Source organism: Miscanthus floridulus, chromosome 8, assembly GCF_019320115.1.
Source record: "Miscanthus floridulus cultivar M001 chromosome 8, ASM1932011v1, whole genome shotgun sequence".
Lineage (NCBI taxonomy): Eukaryota > Viridiplantae > Streptophyta > Magnoliopsida > Poales > Poaceae > Miscanthus > Miscanthus floridulus.
Genome location: NC_089587.1, coordinates 63052935 through 63076566, shown reverse-complemented (window position 1 = coordinate 63076566; position 23632 = coordinate 63052935). Strand labels below are relative to the sequence as shown.

The window sequence follows — 23632 nt, the reverse complement described above, 5'->3', positions numbered from 1 at the left end:
CTCTCACCCTAGCATACTTAGCAAGGGTAGCCGTGGATTACCTTTGGTACAACTCAGGAACCAAATTCGTGGGTTCGATCAGCGCCAGCGCTCTCAGGGATTACCCTTCTACCAGGACGATCAGGACACTTAAATCACCTGCCCTTAGACTCACGCCTATGGCTCCCTTCCGAGGTGTACTTTATACTTATCGACTCCCGGCCTGAGTTGAGCTACTTGGCTTCGCGGTCGGTCATCGGACACGGCCAACTAAGAGAGAGGCATGTGTTCAACATGAACAGGAAAGGCTCCAAGAATCAATCCTTAAGCGATATAGACGGAGTCACTGCAAACCGGCAAGCCTCCGTCCGGTCTTCATTTCAAATTAAGACTGGTTCTTTTCCACGATAGCAAATATAGCCAACCGTGCCACATGTATCTTCCTATATCTCGCAGGTGACAGGAAATCACCTGACTTCTACCATGTTTAAGCAGGGCTAAGCACTACACGAGCCTGAGCTACATAGGATTTAGGGTAACAATATCTGGACAAGGATTGGTAACCAATGCAGCAATTGTTTACATCCAATACCTAAACTTAATGCAACAATATATATATGTAACAATAATATTGTAACTGCATTTCAAAAATTAGGAGGCTTAATATGCTCCGGGGCTTGCCTTTCACAAAGTTGCAAGGACGGTGGTCCGGGCACTCAACGGCGACCTCGTCTGGCACTTCTCCTGAAGGCTGCTCCTCCTGAATCTCCGGTGTCGGCTGCTGCTGCTCGCTCGGTTCCTCGAATTCCAGCAGGGTTACTCCTTCTAGTACACCTATTGCATGCCGATGCAAAAGATAAATATCATGGATGCATAAGGAATGACATGATGCTCAATGATGAATGAATCACAGTAAGTGTTTACCGACAACATCACTGGACACTCGTTTACCAAGTAAGACTAGCCCTATTCAAATCACTTTAAAACAGGTATCTAATTTAACTTGAAGAACAAGATCAACTTACCTAACTTGCATAACCTAAGATAAAGATGCTCATCTTCAGTTAAAGGCCTAACACCTAGGAACATTACCATAAACTTAGAAATAGTAAAGGCACACATAAATTAACATTTAAAGTTTCGTATGCATACAAGTAGTCCCTGAATTCAATCACAACAAGAGTTATACAACTCCAAATGACTTGTATGAGGACATTCTGGAAAGCTTATAAAATTCTCTACAAATCAATTGTAAACAGCAAGGCATGATTCTTACATGAACCAAATCAATTTCTAGTAAACCTAGAATCTGTTCCAGAAATAACAGGGTTACTAGCTCAATTATTTAATGATGATACAAAAGCCTAATTTGATCAAACCAAGTTTACCAACTTGTTTTTCATACCTAAGAAACATCAGAAAGTATAGTGCCAACTTCTAAATAAATTATTTAATATCCTTTTCCAATTTATTTAGTTAATTAGGTGATTTAAGCAATATATAGTAAAACTATTCATAAAAATCTACAAAAATTACAGTGGCTATCTCATGCTTCACATAGACTATCATAAAAATTTCAAAGCCATTGAGCAAGCATAACTTGCTATATCCAAAATAATAGGTGGCATGCTTATTTTTAGCATAATTAGGAAACCCTAATGAAAAGTGTCAAGCAACAGATTTCTCATTTTTCCTAGCATCATTCTAGCATAAGAACCTTACTCACCAAATTTACCTAGGCCTTGTTTAGATCACCTCTAAATTTTAAGTTTTTTCACTCTCTCTCCATCACATCAATTTTTAGCCGCTTACATGGAGTATTAAATGTAGGTAAAAAAATAACTAATTGCACAGTTTAGTTGGAAATCACGAGATGAATCTTTTGAGCTTAGTTGGTCCACGATTGGACAATATTTACCAAATAAGACGAAAGTGCTACTATTTATCAGGTTAATATTTTTTGCAATCTAAACATGGCCTTATACTGGATCTATAGAAAAATTATGAAAATTCACACAAGATCCATCTATTGATAAAAAGAAATTCTATAACTCAAAAACTATACATGCACTAGCTCTGAAATTTTAACCAGAGATTCTACTAAGCAATAATAGATTACTCACAAAATTTCATAATTTTTGGACCACAGAAACTCAAGATAAAATTCAAACAAGTTTGCATGTATCCTAAAACACATTTCAAAGTCCTATTTAATTTATCCAGAATTTCTAAAACATGTGCTCATATGATATTTTTATTAAATACTAGACAATACTAGGAACTCAATAAAATTAGAACCATAACATTTGGATCTATATACTAGGAAATACATATTTTTGAATATCAACACAAATCTGTGAAATAATAAAGCAAAACAAAAATGAAAACCTAACCGCTACTGGGCCAGCCCGGAGAATCACGGCGGCCCATGAATACGTGCTGGCGCGGCCCAAGACGCGGCGCAGCCCAGCCAGGCTCTCGCCTGAGCCTCGGCGGCTGACAGCCGGGACCCGCGCGTCAGGGAGAGAAACAGGGGAGGCGGCCTCGGCGACGGTGGAACTCGCCGACGGCGAATCCTTCGGTGAATTGGACAGCACCAGCGTGCTCCCCAATTTCCCACACGTCGATTGTCCTACAAATCCGAAGCTCTAGCGGTCCTTAAGTGCTTCAGCCACGGAGCTCAGTGACTCGGCCATGGCGCACGGCGGCGCTCGGCCGTGTCCCGGCACGGCTGGTCCGGCATTGGTGGTAGCCTTTACACTCAAGCATCTACATGTGATGGAGAAGACTAAACGTGAGCTAAGAGAGGAGGAGGGGAACGATGCCGTGTTGGCCACGGTGAGGTCACCGGTGCGGCCATGACGGCCATGGCACGGCGGTGCGTGGAGCTGGCAAGGCTGCTTACCTAGGGTTCGTACGACTCAGAGAAGATGTAGACGAGATCCGTGGGAGGCTAGCGGAGCACTAAGCGAGATGGTGCTAGGCGAGGCGTGGCGGTGAGCGGTTGCGACCTCAGCGGAGCAACAGGCGATGGTGGTGGCTTCTCAGCGGCTTAGACGTGCGCGGGTGGAGCGAATGGAGCAGGGTCGAAGCCGGGGTGAGCGCGGGCATGATGAGGAGCGTCGAGACCCAACGTGGCCTGAGCGGGCAGCGCAATGGCGATGCGTGGCGCCACGCGGCGGATGACCTCTGTTGCTAGTCAGCCATGACCGACTGAACATTTCAGAAACATTGCGATTCAGTTATCCAACGACCGACTGACAGAGCAGGTTTGATGATGATTAACTCCTAATCCGTGACGATCTAGTTCCTGGTGTAGTTAACAAAATTAAAGATCCAAGTGAGTACAACAACTTTGTTAATTGGAGCTTGGACTAATTCGGTTAGGATTGGGAGATACAAGCCTCCAAACAGGGATACTCGAAACTGAAATTCGCCAAAAGACTTAGAAAAATTCTAAGTGTGAATCCAGCCTGGAAATCTGACTTGTGGGCCATGTTTGACCATGTTCCACATATTTTCATGAGTTGGCCATAAAACAACTTTTGTTCCTTGATAAATTAGCTACAACTTTGGTAAAGAGTGCACAGCCATGCAAAGTCTCTAAGTTGGACTTTTGAATCAGTCAAACAGTGACACTCCAAGGGTCAATTCAAGTCAAACCTTCACTTGAGGGCATTTTGGTCATTTTGATCTATATGAACAATGTCCCAACAAGTAACCTAAGTATAGTTAAGGTGTAATAGACCATGATCAACCACTTTACAAAATTGTTATACCACTTCTAATGATCACATGTGATACAACAATTAAAACAAGCAATTCATTCATATGTTTCAATACAATGTTTCACATGTTGCATGACCTTGTTGTTATCCTATACTTGTCACATTACTACCATGTTGCCATGTTTCAAGGTATGAGAAACTCAGGTTGCATTCACATGTTACACCATTACTATTCACAACACTCAAGTATGAAACATACACAATTGGAAAATGTTGCATATGCATGTTTCAGTAACAAAGGCATGATGAGATAGATGATGCACATGTTTATGAAATGAAATACAATTAGTAGAAGCCAAACACCTCGGGTGTTACACTAAGTGTCTTGATCACTAAAACAAAATAGCTCCTATATTTTATACCTTTTCCTTGAGCCTTTTGTTTTTCTCTTTCTTCTTTTCTAAGTTTAAGCATTTGACCATCACCATGCCATCACCATTGTCATGATCTTCGCTATTGCTTCATCATTTGGAGTAGTGCTACCTATCTCATAATCATCTTGATAAACTAGGTTAGCACTTAGGGTTTCATCAATTAACCAAAACCAAACTAGAGCTTTCATCGGGACACCACACCTCAATTCGGCGTTCCAGTAGTTAGACAGGAAAGCTAGTTAGCAGCCCGACCCTCACCTTGGCGCAACTGAGCACTACTGGCGGCCAATTTCTATTTTTTCTCGTTGCTGGCTAGGTGTGCCTCGTGCCAGTGGAATTGGGATAAGGTCCGAATTAGTTCAATTGTTTGTATCCATGAGCTCGCTTTGACCTCCTCTATCTGGTGCTCGCGCCATTTGGTCAAGGCACTTACCGGAGATGTGGTGACATATGGGTGTCCATCCCGGAGCATTGTCGTCCTAGCGGCTCGCACGTGGCCAGGCCACCTCGGCACTCCTCCGCCTCAACAGTCACCGTAGCATGAATTTTAGTGAGCTACTCGTGCTTACCCGCTATCCCTACCACCCCGATAAAAACCTTAGGTCGCCAGAACAGTCCCGCCACCACCACAGATAACCGCTCGCCGCTGCAGCTCATGGTAGTGCACCTCCAAGTCCCTAACCACCACCCATCCTTGCATGTTTAGCTGTAGATGGTGGTCGGCCCCTTACCCCGTCGTAGCACGCCTAGGTTGCCCGACGTAACCGCCTTATGCTGTTGGCCGCCACGTCGGCACGGGCAGGGTTTTTAGGGACCTCCTCGTGGTAATGGTGAAAACATCCAATGGTTTAGTTGCAAGATTACTGATGGTAGGAATAGTGTGTATATTAGTCATGTTATTATCTAAAAGCACGGAGGCTTTTCTGCAAAGCCACTGTCGCACGCGGGCCTCCCGGCCTTGGACCATGTTGGGCCATCGTGCGCGCGTGGCAACCGCGCCGCGCTGGGCCGCTGGGTTGCCGGGCCGAATTGATTACCACCGTCCCTTTTTTCTTTTTCTAAGCATTTTCTAAATTAGTTTCTAAGGCAAAATTGTAAATTCAAAATAAATTTCTATAGTTGACCAAAAATTGGAAAAACCAATTTTGTTAAGTTTCTAAAATCATGATATATCTACTAGTATGTCTTGTTTACATAGTTTTATAATATTTTCAGGAGCTATCTAATTAATTTAAGATGCTTGATATTGTAAGATATAAACTTGTAGGAATTATTGTAATAAAGTGGTGATAGTGTTGGCTCTAAATCTTTCACAGTAAATTCCTAATATTATTAGGTGCTCACTATAATTTTTGTAGCTCCGTAATAATTAGTTTGCTAAGGTAGCTAAATGAGCCCTAGTTCGAATATATAAATTTAATCAATAAGAAGCCAAAACACCTTGGGATTTTAAAACTAGAACATTTTCTAGAAATGAAGCCTTACCTAACAACATGGATATGTAGCCTAGTATGCTAGTCGTTAGAGCTAGCTCGTTAGCTTGTGAGGCGTAATCGTATTTCTAAGAGTTTCGGTTGCCGTTGATTATTTATGTCTCTACATTGCATCCACATATATCATAATAGGAACAACGATGGATCATGGAGTCGACCGAAGTAGCAAAAAAGATGGTGCCTCAATGATCGTGTCATCATGATGGAATGCTAACTTTTAGTTATATCTTATCCAGGCAAGCCCCGGTGCATAACCCCTATTATTCTATACTTTATTTTATGCTTGTGCATTAAGTTTTAAGGAGTTGAATGAAAATCACTTGCATATATATATATATATATATCCTTATCCTATGAGTCCTACTAGTATATTAGGATCGTATAGATTGCCATGCTATAGGATCCGGTAGAAGTCGAGTGATTACCTGTCACTCACGAGAGATAGGAAAGATATTATTGTTGTTATTATATTACTATCACATGGAATATATATGAAGGATAATTGGAGACTGGGCAAAATGGTACTTTGGATCTGAACTTGGTTAGGTATTCGAGCGAGGCTCGGAGTGCAATTGTTCCACCTGTATCGATTGAGGACCGTCCATTGTTGTGGATGGTAGTCCGATCACAAACTTATTATCCTGAGTACATACTTGCTTATGGGAGTGGAAAGACTTGTTACGCTCTTGTTGTGAGTTTTGGCTCTTTTCAGACCGACTGATTGGAGGCGAGGAAAGGTGGAGGTCTAAGCATCATACTGAGACCGAGTCTCAAGTGTGGGGGCTTAGAGTCCAAGTTTGGACAGGGACCTGGACCCCATGATAGGAGTGGAATGGGTTGGTCTTATTTGTGCTTAGGGTATAACAAGACGTGTGTTTTGGGGTACCTAGCTAGGATACATTGATTTATGAATCGCTATTTCTATGAGACGGTATCAACTTGGCTATGGTCTAACATCGTAGTAAGAACTAAAATATAAGAGATGATAAAATAGTTCTAATTGCTCACCACCTGCTTGAAAGTAGCATAGGTGCTTACATAGAATGGTTAGTTAACGAGCTAATGATGACTGCTAATAAAATTGACTATAAGGATGCATGTTTAGTAATGCTTCCTGCAGATACAATAACCCACAAGCCAAATAAGCCTTGCATATCCTTGGAGTCTTTTATTTTTCTCCTACCAGGTAAGTCTTGCTGAGTACAATCGAGTACTCAGGGTTTTATTCCCCCTGTTGCAGGTGATCGGAGGATACATAGAGCTGACTCTTGTGTGTGGAAACCTCCTGGTGGGCTCAGAGAGGATTTCTTTCACGCTATGATCGTAGTATTTATTTATAACCCTCACTAAAGGTTTTTATAAGAAAAGATGTAAAATCTACTAGCATCTCTTGTATAAAAATGTCCACTATATTAATGCTCTACCATGTCATTAAATTAATCTTTGTTTTCTCTGTAACTCTGATAACATTGTTATATTTCACTATTATAATCAATTGAGATAATATTCTTCTACCGTAATAATGTGATGTAAGAAATGACTTAAGAATATTGCAAGCTTTATTCTCTTATTTATGATCCTGATGGAAAAATGTGGATTTTTAAGTTCTCTCTTGGGGTATGCTTGATGGAACTATGTAGTTTAGTGTTCTCTCTTGAGTGTTTAGTGTCTAATAGAAGACAAGTACTCCAAGAAGGCATTAGATTAGACGGTTCTGTCACACTAAGCATGCATCATTACTACGTGTAGTGTACGAGAGTGAGAAGACTCGTGTTGATCAAGTTTCAAAGAAGGTCCATCCACCCATGGTGTTGGTGTCAAGTTTAACCTCTAGATCTCTCTGAGGAAACTAACCTTCTCTGCAACACAGACAAGCCTCGAAGCATCCAAACCATTCCTTGTATTTACAAATGCTTTTATAATTCAAGTCCTATAATATGTGCATTAAGTGATATAGGAGTTGGTCATATATCGTTGTTGCATGCTTACCTTGATTTTTAGGTATGCGTAGTTCTACCCTATTAGTATGAATAAATCGATATCTCTAATGCTTAGTAATGCTTAGACTCCGATAGAAGTCGTCGAATGATGGTTTCATCGTTCACGAGAAATAGGTTTTACCTTGCTCTTCTTGGCTCTGTTGATGGATCATGTGAATACCATGATGAATGATAATATTAAATTGAGACTGGGCGGGTAGCTTGCATCGAGAATGGAGTCTCAATGTAGTGCTCTGCTTGTGTCGATTAAGGACCGATACTTGTAGGGTCACTTGTGGTCGAGACTTTGTAGTACTAGCCACATACTCCGGTAAGCCTGAGTACCTCGGCTATTTCATTATGCGAACTGATAACGCACACTGGAAGTGGAGAGATGGTAGGAGTAGCGTGTACACACCCTGCAAGATAACCGTCAGGGACAGAGCAGGGCTGTGGAGTACTGTACTCCCAGGTGGTGCGATCCAGTTCATGTTTTAGAGGATCCATGGGAATGGTTGATATATGTAGGTCTAGGACCTGCATATATCGTGTGGTTGGGAATCCCTAGCTAGGTTTTAATTGATTTGAATCGCCGCTACTTCTTGAAAAAGAAGACTCGATCAACCGTCGTAGTTAATCAATGAAACATGGTGACTTATGGATATGAGAAGAAATGAGTTGAGATGTTTAAAGGAGTGATTGATTTAGATCAGGTGCAAACTAGATATTGATATGGACTTAATACACCGCTAAAACATTGAAAGTAAGGATTCACTCATAATAAGCTTTTCTGCAAAAGTTATTCTTGCTTCAAACCTTCTCTTAAGCTTTCATATCCTTGGAGTCTTTTCTTTTAGTCGGGTAAGTTGTTGAGTACCCTTATGTACTCAGGGTTTGTTAAACCCCTATTGCAGGTTCTGACTTATGCTGCTAATCGAGGTCATGTCGATGGGCTCGACATGATCTGGATGTCTCTTCTACCCTAGGTGTTTCTTCTAATTTGCTTCCGTTGTCCTATTCACCTTTTGGATCTAAAAGTTAAGTTTTACTTAAACATATTTTGTAAACTAATGTTATAAATCTTCCGCACTACGATGTAAGTTATTTTTGTACCAAATGTTGTAATATTGTGGTAACTCCATTGTTGATCCTGTATGAGTTGTAAAATATGGATGATTCAGGGTTCTCCGAGGACACCCGATAGACTACCGGATTATCTGGCTTTCATGTACAACAGCCAGAGGTCTTTAGGACAATGATGGGTACATGTGGGCCAGCATAATTTGAGTGGTTCTACCACATATTTGAACCGGTGGTCTAAACGATTGGACCAATTAAACCGTGAACCGAGACATTCACCGGTTCAATCTCTGGTTTGGTCCTAATAACTATGACTCCAGCAGAGCTCCTACTTCAGCCTTTAAAACTAAATTTTTAGGACCGAAGAAAAAAAGATTTCCAACAAGGCCCCTACTAGAGCCATCAAATCTCCCCTCGACCCTCAATCATAGGGGTCTGGAGGGGTCCCTCGAATTTCTGCTTCATCAATTTTTCATGTGCGTGCTTAGCTCATGCTCACTTCCACCCACTTGATCCTTGTCCGCACGCGCGTCTCAGCTCCCTTCCACCCACTCGCATCCATGTTCGCACGCGCTGCTCAGCTCCCTTCCTTCTCCGGTAGGTCCTCTCTCTACCCACCCATGACACTGGCGTTGCCCGCTGGAGAGGAACCTGATCTGCTCAGCTCTCTTCCCTCGAATCTCAGTAGTGCTTGTTCTTGTTCACTCGGCACACTTCCCTCCTGGCAGTACTTGATCTGTCGCTCCCTTCCCTCCCAGCGGTACTCTACCACTGCTTCGTCCCTATCTCTAGTGGTCGACTTCCTCTTCCTCCCGATTCCCATACTTTGGCCAAGCAAGTCAATGATAACCGGTGTCCAAGTATCATTCCTGTTGGAGTGAATTTTAGGACTCTCAAAAGTAAAAGGAGTTCAAATAAAAGGAATGAGCCCTATTTTGAGGGCTATTGTCGAAATTGCTCTGGAGCAATAGAATAAGAGTGCATTAAACATAGATGTTTCATCCTTACTTTATTTTATTTTATATTTTTATATATATGACGTAACAGTCTTAAAAACAATCTTATGAAACTCTCCATTGAGCCATATCGTGATTTTTTACGAGACATGTCGTGATTCTATCGTAGTAGGTTTTTGGTTTCCATCGTTATTATTCTTGCATATATTGTTGTTGTTCGTGTTTTCGTCCGTTTCCGTTCATATTTAGGTCTTGTTCGGCACAACTCAGCTTCACTAGTAAAGCTGTTTTTTTAGAAAATAGTTTTATGAGCAACTTTATAGGTCAAACTGAGTGTCGACAGAATATCGTCGGTAGTCCACCGAGGGGTATCCTACGATGGTAGATTTGTTGGTGGGGGTGCACGTAATCAGGAACCGGATGGTGACACAAGACATAGAGACAGCGATTTAGATAGGTTCGGGCCGTCTGATCGACGTAATACCCTATGTCATGTGTCTTTAGTGTATTATATTGAGATGTAGTAGATAGATCTTGATGGATCGTATCCGCTAGGGGACCCCTGCCTCTCCTTATATAGTCTGGAGGAGCAGGGTTACAAGGTAAGTATCCTATTTGGTACTATACAATATCTTGCGGTGTACGTCGAGCAACGTCGTGCATGCCTTGATCTTGTGGGCTGGGCCATCCCTGAGGGCGCAGCCCATGTGGTCTATCATGGGTATCCAGGGGCTATACCCCTATAGTTAGTCCCCGAGCCTAACAGTAGGTGATGTAGTCACGTGGTGTCAGGGTCAAAAAGTAGAAGACCAGCCGAGCAGGCAGCCAGTCCTTGGGTGTAGCCTCGAGATAAGAACAAGCACATTCACCGCAAGGTGAAGTGTGCCCACTTAGTCCCCGAGCCTGCTGAAAGATGAAGAATGAATCTTGTAGCAGGGTCAAAGAAAAAGAAGTCTGAAAGCTTGCCGACGTCGTCTGACATGTGCGTATCAAGACCCCAGACGTGCTGCCCAAGATTAGCACCCCGATCAAAACAGCATGGAGCAGCTTGATAGCACATCGACGAGACGTAGCAAGATCCGAGCATCGAGGAGTCCCCGGTATAGCCAGCGATGTCCGACCACCTAGGGAGTTCTCGGCGTCGCTGGCGATGACCGAGCACCGAGGAGCAAGGAGTCCCCAGCGTCGCTGGCGATGACCGAGCATCGAGGAGCGATGAGTCCTCAGCGTCGCTGGCGATAACCGAACACTGAGGAGCGATGAGTCCTCGACGTCGCTGGCGATAACCGAGCACTGAGGAGCGAGGAGTCCCCGACGTCGCTGGCGATGTCCAAGCACCGAGGAGCGAGGAGTCCCTAGCGTCGCTGGCGATGACCGAGCACCGAGGAGCGAGGAGTCCCCGGCGTCGCTAGCGATGACCGAGCACCGAGGAGCGAGGAGTCCCCGACGTCGCTGGCGATGACCGAGCACCGAGGAGCGAGGAGTCCCCGATGTCGCTGGTGATGTCCGAGCACCGAGGAGTCCCCGGCGTCGCTGGTGATAACCGAGCACCAAGGAGTCCTCGGTGTCGCTGGCGATGACTGAGCATCAAGGAGCGAGGAGTCCACGACATCGCTGGCGATGTCCGACCACTAAGGGAGGAGTGAGGAGTCCCCGGCGTAGGTGGTGATGTCCGAGTATCAAGGAGCGAGGAGTCACCGGCGTCGTTGGTGATGACCGAGCACCGAGGAGTCCTCGGCGTCGCTGGCGAGGTCCGAGCACCGAGGAGTCCTAGGCGAAGCTGGCGAGGTCCGAGTACTGAGGAGTCCTCGGTGTAGCTGGCGACGTCCGTGCGGTGAAGTGTGCCCACTTACTCCTTGAGCACGAAGAAAACGAGCGCTGAGGAGTCACCGACGTAGCTGACGATGAAGCATGAGCGGTGAACAGTCTGGTCAACTGGTCGGCGGCGAAGTGAGCATTGAGTAGAAACGACCGGCGAACAGTCCGATCAAATGGTCGGCGACAGAGTCCATGAACCAAGTGGTCAGACCAGTTGATCGGTGAAGAAGCCCGAGGACCAGGTGATCCGATCACCTGGACGACGATCCTGCAATACAAACATGTAGAATGGGTAGTACATAATGTAAAAATATATGAACTCTGAAGAAAAATCAGCAATGACGATAAAATAGTGTAAATAGCTCGACGATTAGTTGGTGTGAAGATATATTTATATTTAATATAAACCGTCCGACCAGTTAGTGTGTAGCTGAGTCTTTAGCCCTAGCTAGCCCATAGTCCATAACATCGAGCGCAGAGCCTATGCACATGTAGGAGGAACAGTCATGACCAAGGAGCCGCTACCGACCACCCATAACGCAGAGCGCGGAGCCCGTAGCACGTATAGGGAGGAGTTGGAGACAGGGCCGTCTTTGGAGGCGTTCGAGCATCAACATGACTGTTCGAGGGTTCGAAAATCGTTTGGAGAACAAATATAAAAAAAACAGTTCAGAGAAACATTATGGCGATTAACGAAGATTGGAGAATATTTAAAAGAATATTAAAACGTGACTTAGCTTTAGACGGAGCGTCTGGTCGGCGACGTATGGCGCTATCTGGTTAGCGTTGACGGCGAACACCTGGCGGGCGGTGAGTTGTTGGTGAGGGCGACCTCGAAGGTGGTTCCGAGATCGGATCTGCTGTCGCGGGGGGTGATGTAGCCAGCGATGAATCGTCGTCGTCGACCGATATGGATCTCCACGAGATTGTTGACGAGAACGCACTGTTGATTTGAGGTCCATCTGGCTCGCTATGGGATCAAGCGCACACCCCTACCTGGCGCGCCAACTGTCGACAGAATATCGTCGGCAGTCCACCGAGGGGTATCCCGCGATGGTAGATTTATCGGTGGGGGTGCGCGTAATCAGGAACCGGATGGTGACACAAGGCGTAGAGACAACGATTTAGACGGGTTCGGGCCGTCTGATCGACGTAATACTCTACGTCCTGTGTCTTTGGTGTATTGTATTAAGATGTAGTAGATAGATCTTGATGGATCGTGTCCGCTAAGGGACCCCTGCCTCTCCTTATATAGTCTGGATGAGCAGGGTTACAAGGTAAGTATCCTATTTGGTACTATACAATGTCTTGCGGTGCACGCCTAGCAGCGCTGTGCACGTCTTGATCTTGTGGGATGGACCGTCCCTGAGAACGCAGCCTATGTGATCTGTCGTGGGTATCCGGGGGCCATACCCCCACACTGAGCTGTTTTGAAAAAAGCTATTTAACAAAATAGCTTTACCAACAGCTTCATGCATGAACGAGAGAGAGCTATGATAAGCTAGTTATTTTAATTCTTTCTAGCTATGTCTTTATGAGAAAAGAAAAAAAATAGTTTCACCCATAAAGCTGTTTCGGAAATGGATGTTTGGTAAAAAAAAAACTCACTCTCGTATTCTCAGCGCGTACCCTGTTTCCGCAATACCGTCCCGCGAAAACGGAAACAGTCGAGGTTTTTTCCGTCCCGTTTCCGTCGCCACCGACCACTGCCATTTCTCTTGGACTTTGGAAAGCACATGACACGACGTGGCCGTGCTGCTCTCCGACGTGCACGCATGCACGTCGTAGCAGGGCCTTGTTTAGATACCCTCAAAATTCCAAGTTTTTTCACTCTCTCTTCATCACATCAATTTTTAGCTGTTTGTATGGAGCATTAAATGTAGGTAAAAAAAATAACTAATTGCACAGTTTAGTTGGAAATCACGAGATGAATCTTTTGAGCTTAGTTGATCCACGATTGGACAATATGTACTAAATAAGACGAAAGTGCTACTATTCATCGGTTTGAAATTTTTTTCATTCTAAACGAGGCCCAGATCAAACGCCATGGTGCCTAATTTTGTTTGACTCGCCTAATTTTGACCGACTCTTTTTTTTCTAAAGCAAAGCGAAGTGCAGCAAGCGCGTAGCGAAGCAATCGCATTCGCAGCCGCAGGGCACGGCGGCGGCGAGTGCCTGCCTGTGGCCTGCGGGGCCCACTTGCAGCGAGCCATACCGGGAGGGGAGTGTGGTCCGGTGTGTGCACGCAAACATTCCTCGCCTCATCTCTCTTGGAGACGCGAATCACGAGGCAGGCACTCTACTACTAGTAGTATAGGACTAGAGCCCCAGCCACCAGGCGAGCACCGCCACACTTCGCGGCGACCGACCGTTCGACCCACCGGCCGACGACACGGCGAGCGAGCGCCCGCGGCCACGATGGAGAGAGGTAATAGCGGGAGCGGGAGGCCGCCTTCTCCGCCTCCGCCGGCAGCGCCGGCCGAGAGGAAGGCGGCGTGGAGGGACGGCGCCGTCACCTACTTCCACCTCCTCTTCTACATCGCCATCTCCGGCGGCCAGATCTTCTTCAACAAGGCAAGCCACGCCGCACACCTCACCTAACTTAACCCCCGATTCCCGCGCGCGCCGCGCTCCCTTCCTTCCTCAATCCTCCCCGGCCCCAGCCCCGCGCGACTCGCCCGCTGCGGCGGAATGGGTCGGGTTTCAGGGTGGGTTTTTTTTGCCCCCCACTCCCCCAGTTTAGCGTCGACGAGGGGTCGACTTCCGTGCCTTCTCGCCTGGAGGAGCATAGCGATGTGCCCGGTTCCTGCTGCAGCCCTGATGAAGGCTCCAATGCGCTCCCATCGATTTTGCCCCGAAGTGAGCTCGCTGAGATTTGGAGCCGGCTTCCTTCCTGATCCTGCACGCGACACCTAAGCCTTAAGTTTCCGAGAGCTTGGGCTTTAGCGATCCGCCCCCTTGTGTTTCGTTTATGACCACTTCCATACTTCCCCAGGGGATAAAGTGCCAAAATAGTTGCTCATCTGGGCTGTTGTCAGCTTTACCCAATTTAGATTGTTAGGTTTCACGAGGAAATTGCTGCTCTGCTCACAAGTGCCAATTATCTTCTCCTGTTAGATAAGCTTCATCTGGACAACTGTGAATGTCATGTGCAGTTGTGCACAACCCTTTCACATCAACATCACTGTTCATCAGCTTGAGATCCGGGAAACTCACCTCTTTTGTTGCTTGGTTCCTTTGCTCGCGCACCATGTGCAACTTCTTTCGGTTGGTTGGGGCGGGTTGACTTAACTCTCAGCATGTGGCAGCAGATAGCTGCTTCGGTAATAAGAAATTGAGCTTCCCTTTTGCTGCTGCTGGTGTTGTCTTTTTCCATGTGTGCATATATGAAAGTACAATCGAATTAGTCATGGGTTTTATTGGATTGATCGTTATCGGTTACTAGGACCCTCGAGGACTTGGTTCTGTTTGATTTCACATTGTAATGCACGGGTCTGGGCTTCTGGCTTCAATTGTGACACTCTGATTCAACATGTGTCAATTCCGCTAAACTACTTTTGTTTGCTTGAATAATAGTTTCTGTGGAGTTGCAAAACTATCTTGCCTAATGCAATTTCCCTACGCAAGCAGTTGCATCAAATTCATTCTTGCTGTGAATTCAAAGACTAACTTTTCTTTTTATATGATGATCAACTCTGTGCCTTCATTGAATTTAGCTAATAATGTTCTTATTCTTTTTTAGTCTTATTAACTGTTAAGTACTTGGTTTTTTCATTGTACAGTGGGTCTTATCCTCAAAAGAGATCAACTTTCCCTATCCTGTGGCACTAACTCTGCTGCACATGGTCTTCTCGTCTGTAGTATGCTTTGCAATCACAAAGGTTTTCAAGGTAATTATTCATGTGCATTGTAGCGGAACACAGTTTGCTTGCTATATTACTAGTTATAGGTGTAACACCCAGGTCTTCCTGTGGTTCCATTTGTTTCCTTGGGTATTCTGTAGATCTGGGCACACACTTACTCTTTCCTTCTATATTGATGATATTTCCCAGATCATAAAGATTGAGGAGGGAATGACTACAGATATGTGAGTCTTGGCTGATCGGCTCACACTAATTCCATAGGCTTATGTACTACTTTCTTTCTAATTAATTTTCACCTGTCCAACCATGAGTATGACATGCATAATTGCATACATGTCTATCTTACCTTGTATAAGCAGATCACAAAGGCAGTTTATGAGTTTCGCACAATGATGTTATGTTCTAAACTTCTAATATTGATAACTAGGGCCTTGAGGAAATACTGATTTTACCTTGAAGAAAACAGGGTAGCATTCTCACCGTCAAAGGGAAACTTAAAGTCATGAACTTGAAATTTATGAGTGACCTGTATTTTGAAAAATCAAAGTTGGCAGCATAAAAAGATGAGCATATTGATTACTTGGAATTTGGTTGAACAATACTTGGTAATTGGACCGTGTTTGTTTTTGTCAAAAGTGTTTTTTTAATAAGTAGGCTTCATATCCTTCAGGAAATGTTTTGATTTAGATTTGGAAATTGTGGGCATATTGGTTTTCTACTTTGTTTCTGAAATTTAAACCTAAACCACCTAGGAGGAACCATATTAAGAAGAAATAAGCAACTGAGCTTGTGTGGTTTAGTATTTACCGGAATTCATCATTTTCTTCCCACCGTACTGTTCCGAATTCGTTTTGGTTTGTACTATGCTGTTTCTGAACTCGTGGTTTTATTCACTGTAAGTACATGAACTGCTTTTTTTTCCCCTTACTAGTTCCCCTGAACTTTCAGATATATCAGTTCAGTCATTCCAATTGGAGCAATGTTTGCAATGACACTTTGGCTAGGGAACAGTGCGTACCTCTACATATCTGTCGCGTTTGCACAGATGTTGAAGGCAATAAGTATGTGTGATACCCTCAGTTTTGATTGTGAGGAAAATATCGGGATTTGATAGACTTACATGTGATGCTAATATGCTCTCATTGTACGCTACAGTGCCTGTAGCTGTGTTTCTTCTCGGATCAGCATTTGGCCTGGAAGAAATGAGCTATAAAATGCTTTCTATCATGTCTGTTATCAGTGTCGGAGTTATTGTGGCTTCTGTTGGTGAAATTACAATCAGTTGGGTTGGAGTGGTTTACCAGATGGGTGGAGTTGTCGCGGAAGCCCTAAGACTTATCTTCATTGAGATATTTCTGAAGAAAAAGGGCGTCAAGCTGAACTTGATATCCATGATGTACTATGTTAGCCCTTGCAGGTATGTTTTCCCGTTCACTATTCTAATTAACTAACTCGAAAATACCGATAATTGTTTTAATTTCATCTATGATTTTTCCTGCAGTGCTGTATGCCTGTTCATTCCCTGGTTGTTCTTAGAGAAGCCAAAGATGGATGATAGTATTTCATGGAACTTCCCGCCATTCACATTGTTCTTAAACTGCCTGTGCACTTTCATACTCAATATGTCGGTTTTCCTTGTCATATCACGGACTAGTGCGCTGACAGCTCGAGTTACTGGTGTTGTGAGGGATTGGTCTGTAGTTTTGCTGTCAGCTGCCATCTTTGCTGATACACAGCTTACCTTCATAAACATAATTGGTTATGCCATAGGTATTCGGCTGATGAATCCTGAATTATTTTAACATTGATTGGTCTTTCGGTATCTATTGGTCTGTTTTACTTAAAATCCTGCATCTCTGCAGCCATAGCAGGTGTTGTTGCATATAACAACCATAAGCTCAAGGTAAAACCCCAAGCGAACCCACAACAAGGTGACGAGAACAAGGTCATTTCAGGAAGCACCCGAGATGTGGTGTTGTCAATGAACTCTGCAAAAGAAGCTTCGTAGCACCAAAAGTAGTGAGATTTTGAAACACTTTTCTTTTTCACAGAGGTAACAATATAAATTATTGATGTCGCTACTGCACCAGGCACGCATATGTCATCCGCAAAAATTTTCCTGATTTGATGTTTGCGTTTACTTGTGATCCAGGAGAATTGCGCTCTCTTTTGTTGGGTTGGCCAGCTCTCCTTGGATACATTCTTTTTCCTTCCCGCGGATCTGGAGGGAAGACATTTTGTACAATGATATGCTCAAGATGATACACTGCCTTCACAGTTGTAATATTGCTGCTCAAAAAGGTGGGAGCACGCCATACAGATGAAATTAGGCCATAAAGTTGCCGTGTTTTCTTTTGAACTATTGTAACAACTCATCAGGTGCTCCAAAAATGGCAGCCCTGAATCTTTTTTTGTACATGGTTTGCTTGGGAGACCATGAGATGTGATGTAGCGATATATGCAAATCTGGCAGATCAAAGAATGCAAGATATGTTGGTTTCTGAATCCAGCAATTCTCAGTTTACTTGAAGGATTTTGATTCTGCAATATATGTTTTCAAATTATTTGATTATTCAGATGAGGACGATCTCAATTTTCTTTTGTCTTAAAATTTAAAAAGATTATTCAACAGATGAGAAACCTGCTGCAAATTTGTGCAATGCCCATTTTCATTACTATGCTAGATGTTTATGCTGCAAGCCATGATTCGCAGCCCAAAGTCCCAAAGGTTTTAAAAATGGTGTAGTATTTAAAATCCATTGTACTTTAAATTCACTAATTTTTAATAGCATTTTTTTTGTTTAAAAGTTTCTTTTTAATAAAAAAATACTAGTAAAATAATGACGAAAATACCCCCATCACCTGGTCCCATTGGGTCCGACCGTCTCTTGTCAGACCCAGCTCAAACCCCTCCTCCATCCCGGGCGGCGGCGGCGGGGAGCTGCCTTGGCGCCCGGCAGCGCGGGGCAGCAGAACAAGCGGCTCCCACGGCTTGCCCTGCGACGGTGTCAGCGGCGGGCCTTGGGCGCCGAGGCGCCTCTCCTCCTCTAAGCTCCAGGTCCGTTCGCGCACAAGTCATTCGAGGTGAGCTCGGTTTCCGTTCTAAAGTTATTTCTGCAGGATTCTCAAGCCTTCCAGTTGCTGTGCAGTTCCTTCTCGGGGAAATTGATCCGGAGAGAATGGAAGAGCCGGATTGTCCAGAAGGTTCCGCTTCCGACCGCGGAGGAGAGCGGCAGACGGCTTCCCTGCCGCTGCCGGCCTCCTTCCTCGAGTTCCTCAGCGAGAATGGCCTGGACCCTGCGGTGTACTCAATGGCAGCCACCATCCCGCGCTACATAAGGTGACTGACCCCCACCCGTGCTTGCTGCACTGCACCTTTGCACTTGTTGAGGTTGAGGGCCTCTTTGTTGCGCATTGTCTTGCATTTTGCATTTATGCTTGCTTGTTTGTTGCTGCTCTAATTCCTTTTCCAAGTATGCTAAAGAGGGAGCTTGATTTAGTTTTTTCTAATCCCAAGGCTGAAACCAGGCATGGAGTCCCAGATCGCAGAGATGGAAGCCGAGTTGAAGTGTGGCCTCGAGAAGGTTTCATGGCTGCCAGGGTTCTATGCGATTCCGCCGGAAATTCAGATTGCTGGCTCCACGGCTTATCAGCAAGGGAAGGTAAGATGAATTCACATTTGATTGTTCAGCTGTCCTGTTAAATGCCAGCATGATGCAATTGTTTCTTTTATATACTATCTTTAAACGACTGTGGCAAGCTAGTATAAATTGATGGCATGTGTTGTCTGATGATGCACATGTAAACTTTTCCACGGTGTCTTTGTCTGTAAATTTACCCTAATCTCTTAGAAAAAAAAAACAATATTTCTGGTTTCGGCATCTGTGATCACACACAGCCGAGTTCTTACAAATTCACCCTGAATGGCAATTGCATTCCATTTTCTTTCAAAAGTATAAATATTTTAAGAGATGAGATGCAGTCAAACATAACTAAATCAGTAAATGAGATGTCCAATTCTTAACAATGGGGTGTGAGTACAACTTATGCTGAATGCTCAAGCTCAACAAATACTTTTTTTTCGAGAAAAAAAAAGCTCAACAAATGCTTGCTGCTGCAATTTGCAGCAGAAGATGGAATTCCCCATGGCAAACCTACTATGTATCATGTTTTTTATTTTCTTCCATTTGCTTCAGCTGAACATATTTTAAATGAATTGCAGATCTATGGAATTGATGCTGCTTCTGGAGCTGCTATATTAGCACTTGATGTTCTACCAGGAGACCATGTCCTTGACCTCTGTGCTGCTCCAGGTAAATTACCATACCAATAATTTTTTTTTATTGGAGCATTATTTTCTTAGTGTTAAATGAATACGATAACGACAAATGTGATGTGCTTGTTTAGTGAACTGCATGGGTGCCACAGTGTGAAAGAACTACTTTAATGCATTACCATTACCATTACCATTACCATAAGAGCATGAAGTCAGTTTCAGAGGGATTGATCTTTAGTTAGGGAACATTTGATCCTGGTTTATCTGTTTGACCACATGTTCCATTTGTATGAACCACTTGTAGTTTCAGCTATCCTTCTTAAACGATAGGCTGTAACATGTAGTTTTGTGTTTTTCCCAGTATACCTGTTGCATCCTGCATGTATTTTTAAACTTTACTCTGAGAAGAGGATGTTATCTATGAGACTTGAGGCTACACCTGTTTAGCCATACTATGTAATCTTACTAAAATCTTTTTGTCTATTATATTACTGTTATAGAATCATCTATTACATTTATAAAGACTGCTAGATTATGACTTTCCATATCTAGTGACTCCCAGTTGCATTCCTGTTTTATTTGGACTATTACAGTCTCAATTTCAATAAACATGTACAATTGTATTTTTTTTTAAAAGAATGGAGCATCTTGCTATTAGTCCTGTAGCTTGTGTTAGGTTTTTCCTTTTTGGATATTTATGTTATTCACTGTGCTGACAATGCTGATATATGTTATATTGGTATGCTAGGTGCAAAGCTTTGCATGCTCGCAGATACGCTTGGAACTACTGGTTCTCTGACTGGTGTTGATGTTGCAAAGCACCGTCTTGCAGCCTGTCGTACAATGTTGCAGAAGTATTGTCTTGGTGACCGTACTCGGCTCTTTGTTGCTGATGGAACTTTGTTTTCCATTTTACCTGTGAACTCCAGGATGCGAAGAATGGAAGGTATTCTGATTTTGAGGAACTCCTTCCCTTTTATGTTTCCTTGTTTTAGAACACGGGAAAGGAAATATCATTTTTTTTTAGTTGATACATCTGCTTGCTGTCTGTCACAGGTTCAATTGGCGTTGAAGAAAATGGAAGCACATTCCGAGAATGGACTTCAAGAAGATCATGGAAGGATCGGCAGAAGACTAAGAAAGCAAATGCAAATGGTCCACAGCACCTACTGGCCACTTCGGAACCTGAACTGATATACTATGGTAAACATTCAGGATTAGTTGGACTGTGTAAATCTGATGTCTTTTGTCCCTCAGTTGATGATGAAGCTTGTACATCTGGCTATGATAAGGTATTCCGTTATATCCTCATAGCATATTAGCATATTTTGCTTGGACTATAGCGTATCAGCACCCTTTTCTTGGATTTAATGCGCTTAGTATTATTTGAATTGAAGAGCAGTTGTGATTTGGTAGCACTTTAAGTTATTATCTCCATCTGCTGTGGTGCAAATATCTTTTGTGATGACTAATAAATTTTATTAGAACAACCCATAGCAAGCAGCATGCACGATTAGAAATGAGACTCAACATGCTTTTCACCAGTTGCACATGCTTCTCACTTCATTTGGATGAACCGTACGCAGGTCCTAGTAGATGCGGAGTGTACTCATGATGGATCCATAAAACACATTCAGAAATTTGAATTCTGGGGATGGAAAACTCTAGATCGCCGCGTACTTGATGCTGAAAGAACCGAGAACCTTCTTCAGCTTCAGGTACCTCTTTCATTCAGGCCATATCTATATTTTAGATCCAGTTAGGTACTTCCTCCGTTCCAAATTGTAAGTCTTTTTGGCTTCTAGCTAGACATAGAGTATATCTAGTGAAGTTTCTGTTCCTTGCACTGAAGTTTCTGTTCTGTTACTTGTGAAATTTATGCTGTATATTCTCAACAGATGGTTTTATAAACTTCATCTGTTATGCAGTTACATCTTCTCACAAACGGTTTTAAATTGTTGAAAACTGGTGGTTCACTTGTATATAGTACTTGCAGGTGAGTAATATTGTTCTGGGAATTTGGCCTTATTGGAGTACAAACTTGGAATCTTATCTATTTCCGAGTCACCAAAATTTATACCTTCTCCTGTGGCATTGTCATGTCATATTGTGTAATACCTACTGACTTTGCTTTCAAATAGCTTGACAGTTGCACAAAATGAGAGCGTGGTTCAGCAATTCCTTTCAACACACCCTTCTGCAGGTACAAACTATGTTACTCACTTCAGTAGTTCAGTGATTTTGTTCTATTTAGTTTGCAGAGTAGGGGCTCATTTTCTGATTTAGATTGTGTATCCTAGCTGTTGTAACTTTCCTAAATAATATTCCTTATTTGTGTAGAATATGTTTAGTGAATCTTACTGTTAAAAACATTGCTAGGTACATTTGCAGAGAAATTTAGTGTCCAATGCATTTTGGTTTTTCTTATGTCTTCATGAGATTGGAGCAAAATCAGCTGAGCTCAGATTAGTATGTGACCAGGTTTGGTCAAGCCAATACCATCCCAACCTTTCTTGGCCTGGTCTTATTATAGCTAGCTCAGTGGACTGGACCAATATAGTTGACCGGTTGTGTCCAGAACTTAACTGGACTTGTCTTGACAAGCCTCATCCTGAATTCATCCTGGCCTTTTAGCAAGGCATCTTAAATAATGTTTTGATTTAGTCTCAACATTCTGGATCTTTTTCAACAGTGATTTATAGGATGACTTTTGTAGGTGACATATAACATTAGAGAAGTGTTACCTAATAAAACAAAGTGACATTTAACTCTATAGTATCAACCAATATGCAAAGAGCCAAATACAGAATTAAGAGCAGAGACGAAAAAAAGGAAAATGAATTAATATGTTTTTTTTGGTAATTGAACGACTCTAAAAGTGCAAACATTTATGTTTGGAAACTATTGATATTTCACTGATTGTTTATCTCGAAATGACCGCATCTTCTCTAGAGAAGAGAAGTGCAAAATGTGGTTTGAGTAATTTTCAGTTGGAGTATGGAAGTGCTGTCCTTATCCATGACATTTGTTTTTAGTTCATTCAGTTAATGCCAAACTTCCTTGATATCCTACCAGTATATGTTGCTTGTTTTTCCAGTTATCCCCTTATGTCCAGATCATGAAAAATTATCCCTTGATGTGACGGTTGCAACTTGCAGATTTGCAGAAGATCGATTTGGCTGATACTTGGCCCTGCAGAAGTGGCGGCATCCCCAAAACACTGCGATTTGATCCCGCAGTTTCACAAACCAGTGGTCTTTTTGTTGCCAAGTTCAGTAAACTACCAACTTAAAGCATTTTCTGGTTTATCTTCCTGGATCATTCATGTCCTTTCACTTGTAAAACTGGGTTTTCTTGTCAGCAACTAAATGACAATACAGTACAAGTTGGTTCCCAATTCCCATGCTTTTTTATGATAAATTCACATTTAGCATATGCTTCTAACTGCGACAAGACAAAATTTTGTGTTCTTGCAGTTGGATTGATCAGTCAAATACCCAAACGATAGCAAACTGCCAGGTACCCAAATCTTAACTCAGGATGGGGTAGGTAAATGTTAGGTTTCATTTCTTTTGACAACAACTCATTCCGTGCTGCCTGTTACTTGTTGGTATACCCTCCTCCAATTTTAAATGGCCAGTACAATTCCTCTATTTTAAATACTTTCTACAATTCCTCCTATTTTAAATACTTTTTAAATCTTCGTGGTTAAAGGGTTGTTTTCCTTCATCAGTTATTGGCTGCCTGATTTCGTGGTCTTCTTGGTCTCAAGTCCGAACACCGGGTATTCATGGTAACTTCGCATGGGGTGGTCACAGTCCTCATGGTGCTACTTTATCTTTATTATTTTTAAAGATAGTGGCGTGAAAAGATCCCAGCCGATGCACGCAACCATCCTCATGTTGTGACGGCTTGAAAGTCCAGATTAAAGGGTTGCCTTGGCTTACTTTGCTTCCTGATTTTCTGTGTTTCATAGGATTAGCGTAGCATTATATGCCAAGACTAGATCAAGTAATGAAGTGCATG

At 43.2% G+C, this 23632-nt stretch overlaps 2 protein-coding genes across 9 annotated transcripts; both read left to right on the top strand.

Moving 5' to 3' along the window:
- Positions 1-13736: 13736 nt before the first annotated feature.
- Positions 13737-17817, top strand: LOC136476536 (probable sugar phosphate/phosphate translocator At3g14410). 2 transcript variants are annotated; one of them, XM_066474412.1, is made up of 8 exons: positions 13737-14041; positions 15250-15357; positions 15520-15554; positions 16279-16391; positions 16486-16747; positions 16832-17100; positions 17193-17349; positions 17483-17817. In XM_066474412.1, the coding sequence occupies exons 1-7, from the start codon at positions 13886-13888 to the stop codon at positions 17336-17338; spliced, it is 1089 nt and encodes a 362-aa protein (XP_066330509.1). In that variant the 5' UTR covers positions 13737-13885; the 3' UTR covers positions 17339-17349; positions 17483-17817. The 2 variants fall into 2 exon arrangements, with proteins under 2 accessions (XP_066330509.1, XP_066330508.1); XM_066474411.1 differs by having other exon boundaries at positions 13738-14041; positions 17193-17383.
- A 402-nt stretch (positions 17818-18219) lies between these two features.
- Positions 18220-23003, top strand: LOC136476533 (uncharacterized). Of its 7 annotated transcripts, none has more exons than XM_066474403.1 (10): positions 18220-18388; positions 18480-18670; positions 18848-18992; positions 19553-19643; positions 20355-20552; positions 20663-20898; positions 21193-21324; positions 21535-21602; positions 21748-21809; positions 22765-23003. In XM_066474403.1, the coding sequence occupies exons 2-10, from the start codon at positions 18510-18512 to the stop codon at positions 22896-22898; spliced, it is 1227 nt and encodes a 408-aa protein (XP_066330500.1). In that variant the 5' UTR covers positions 18220-18388; positions 18480-18509; the 3' UTR covers positions 22899-23003. The 7 variants fall into 7 exon arrangements, with proteins under 7 accessions (XP_066330500.1, XP_066330503.1, XP_066330502.1 ...); XM_066474406.1 differs by having other exon boundaries at positions 18469-18670; XM_066474405.1 differs by having other exon boundaries at positions 18451-18670.
- Positions 23004-23632: the final 629 nt, after the last annotated feature.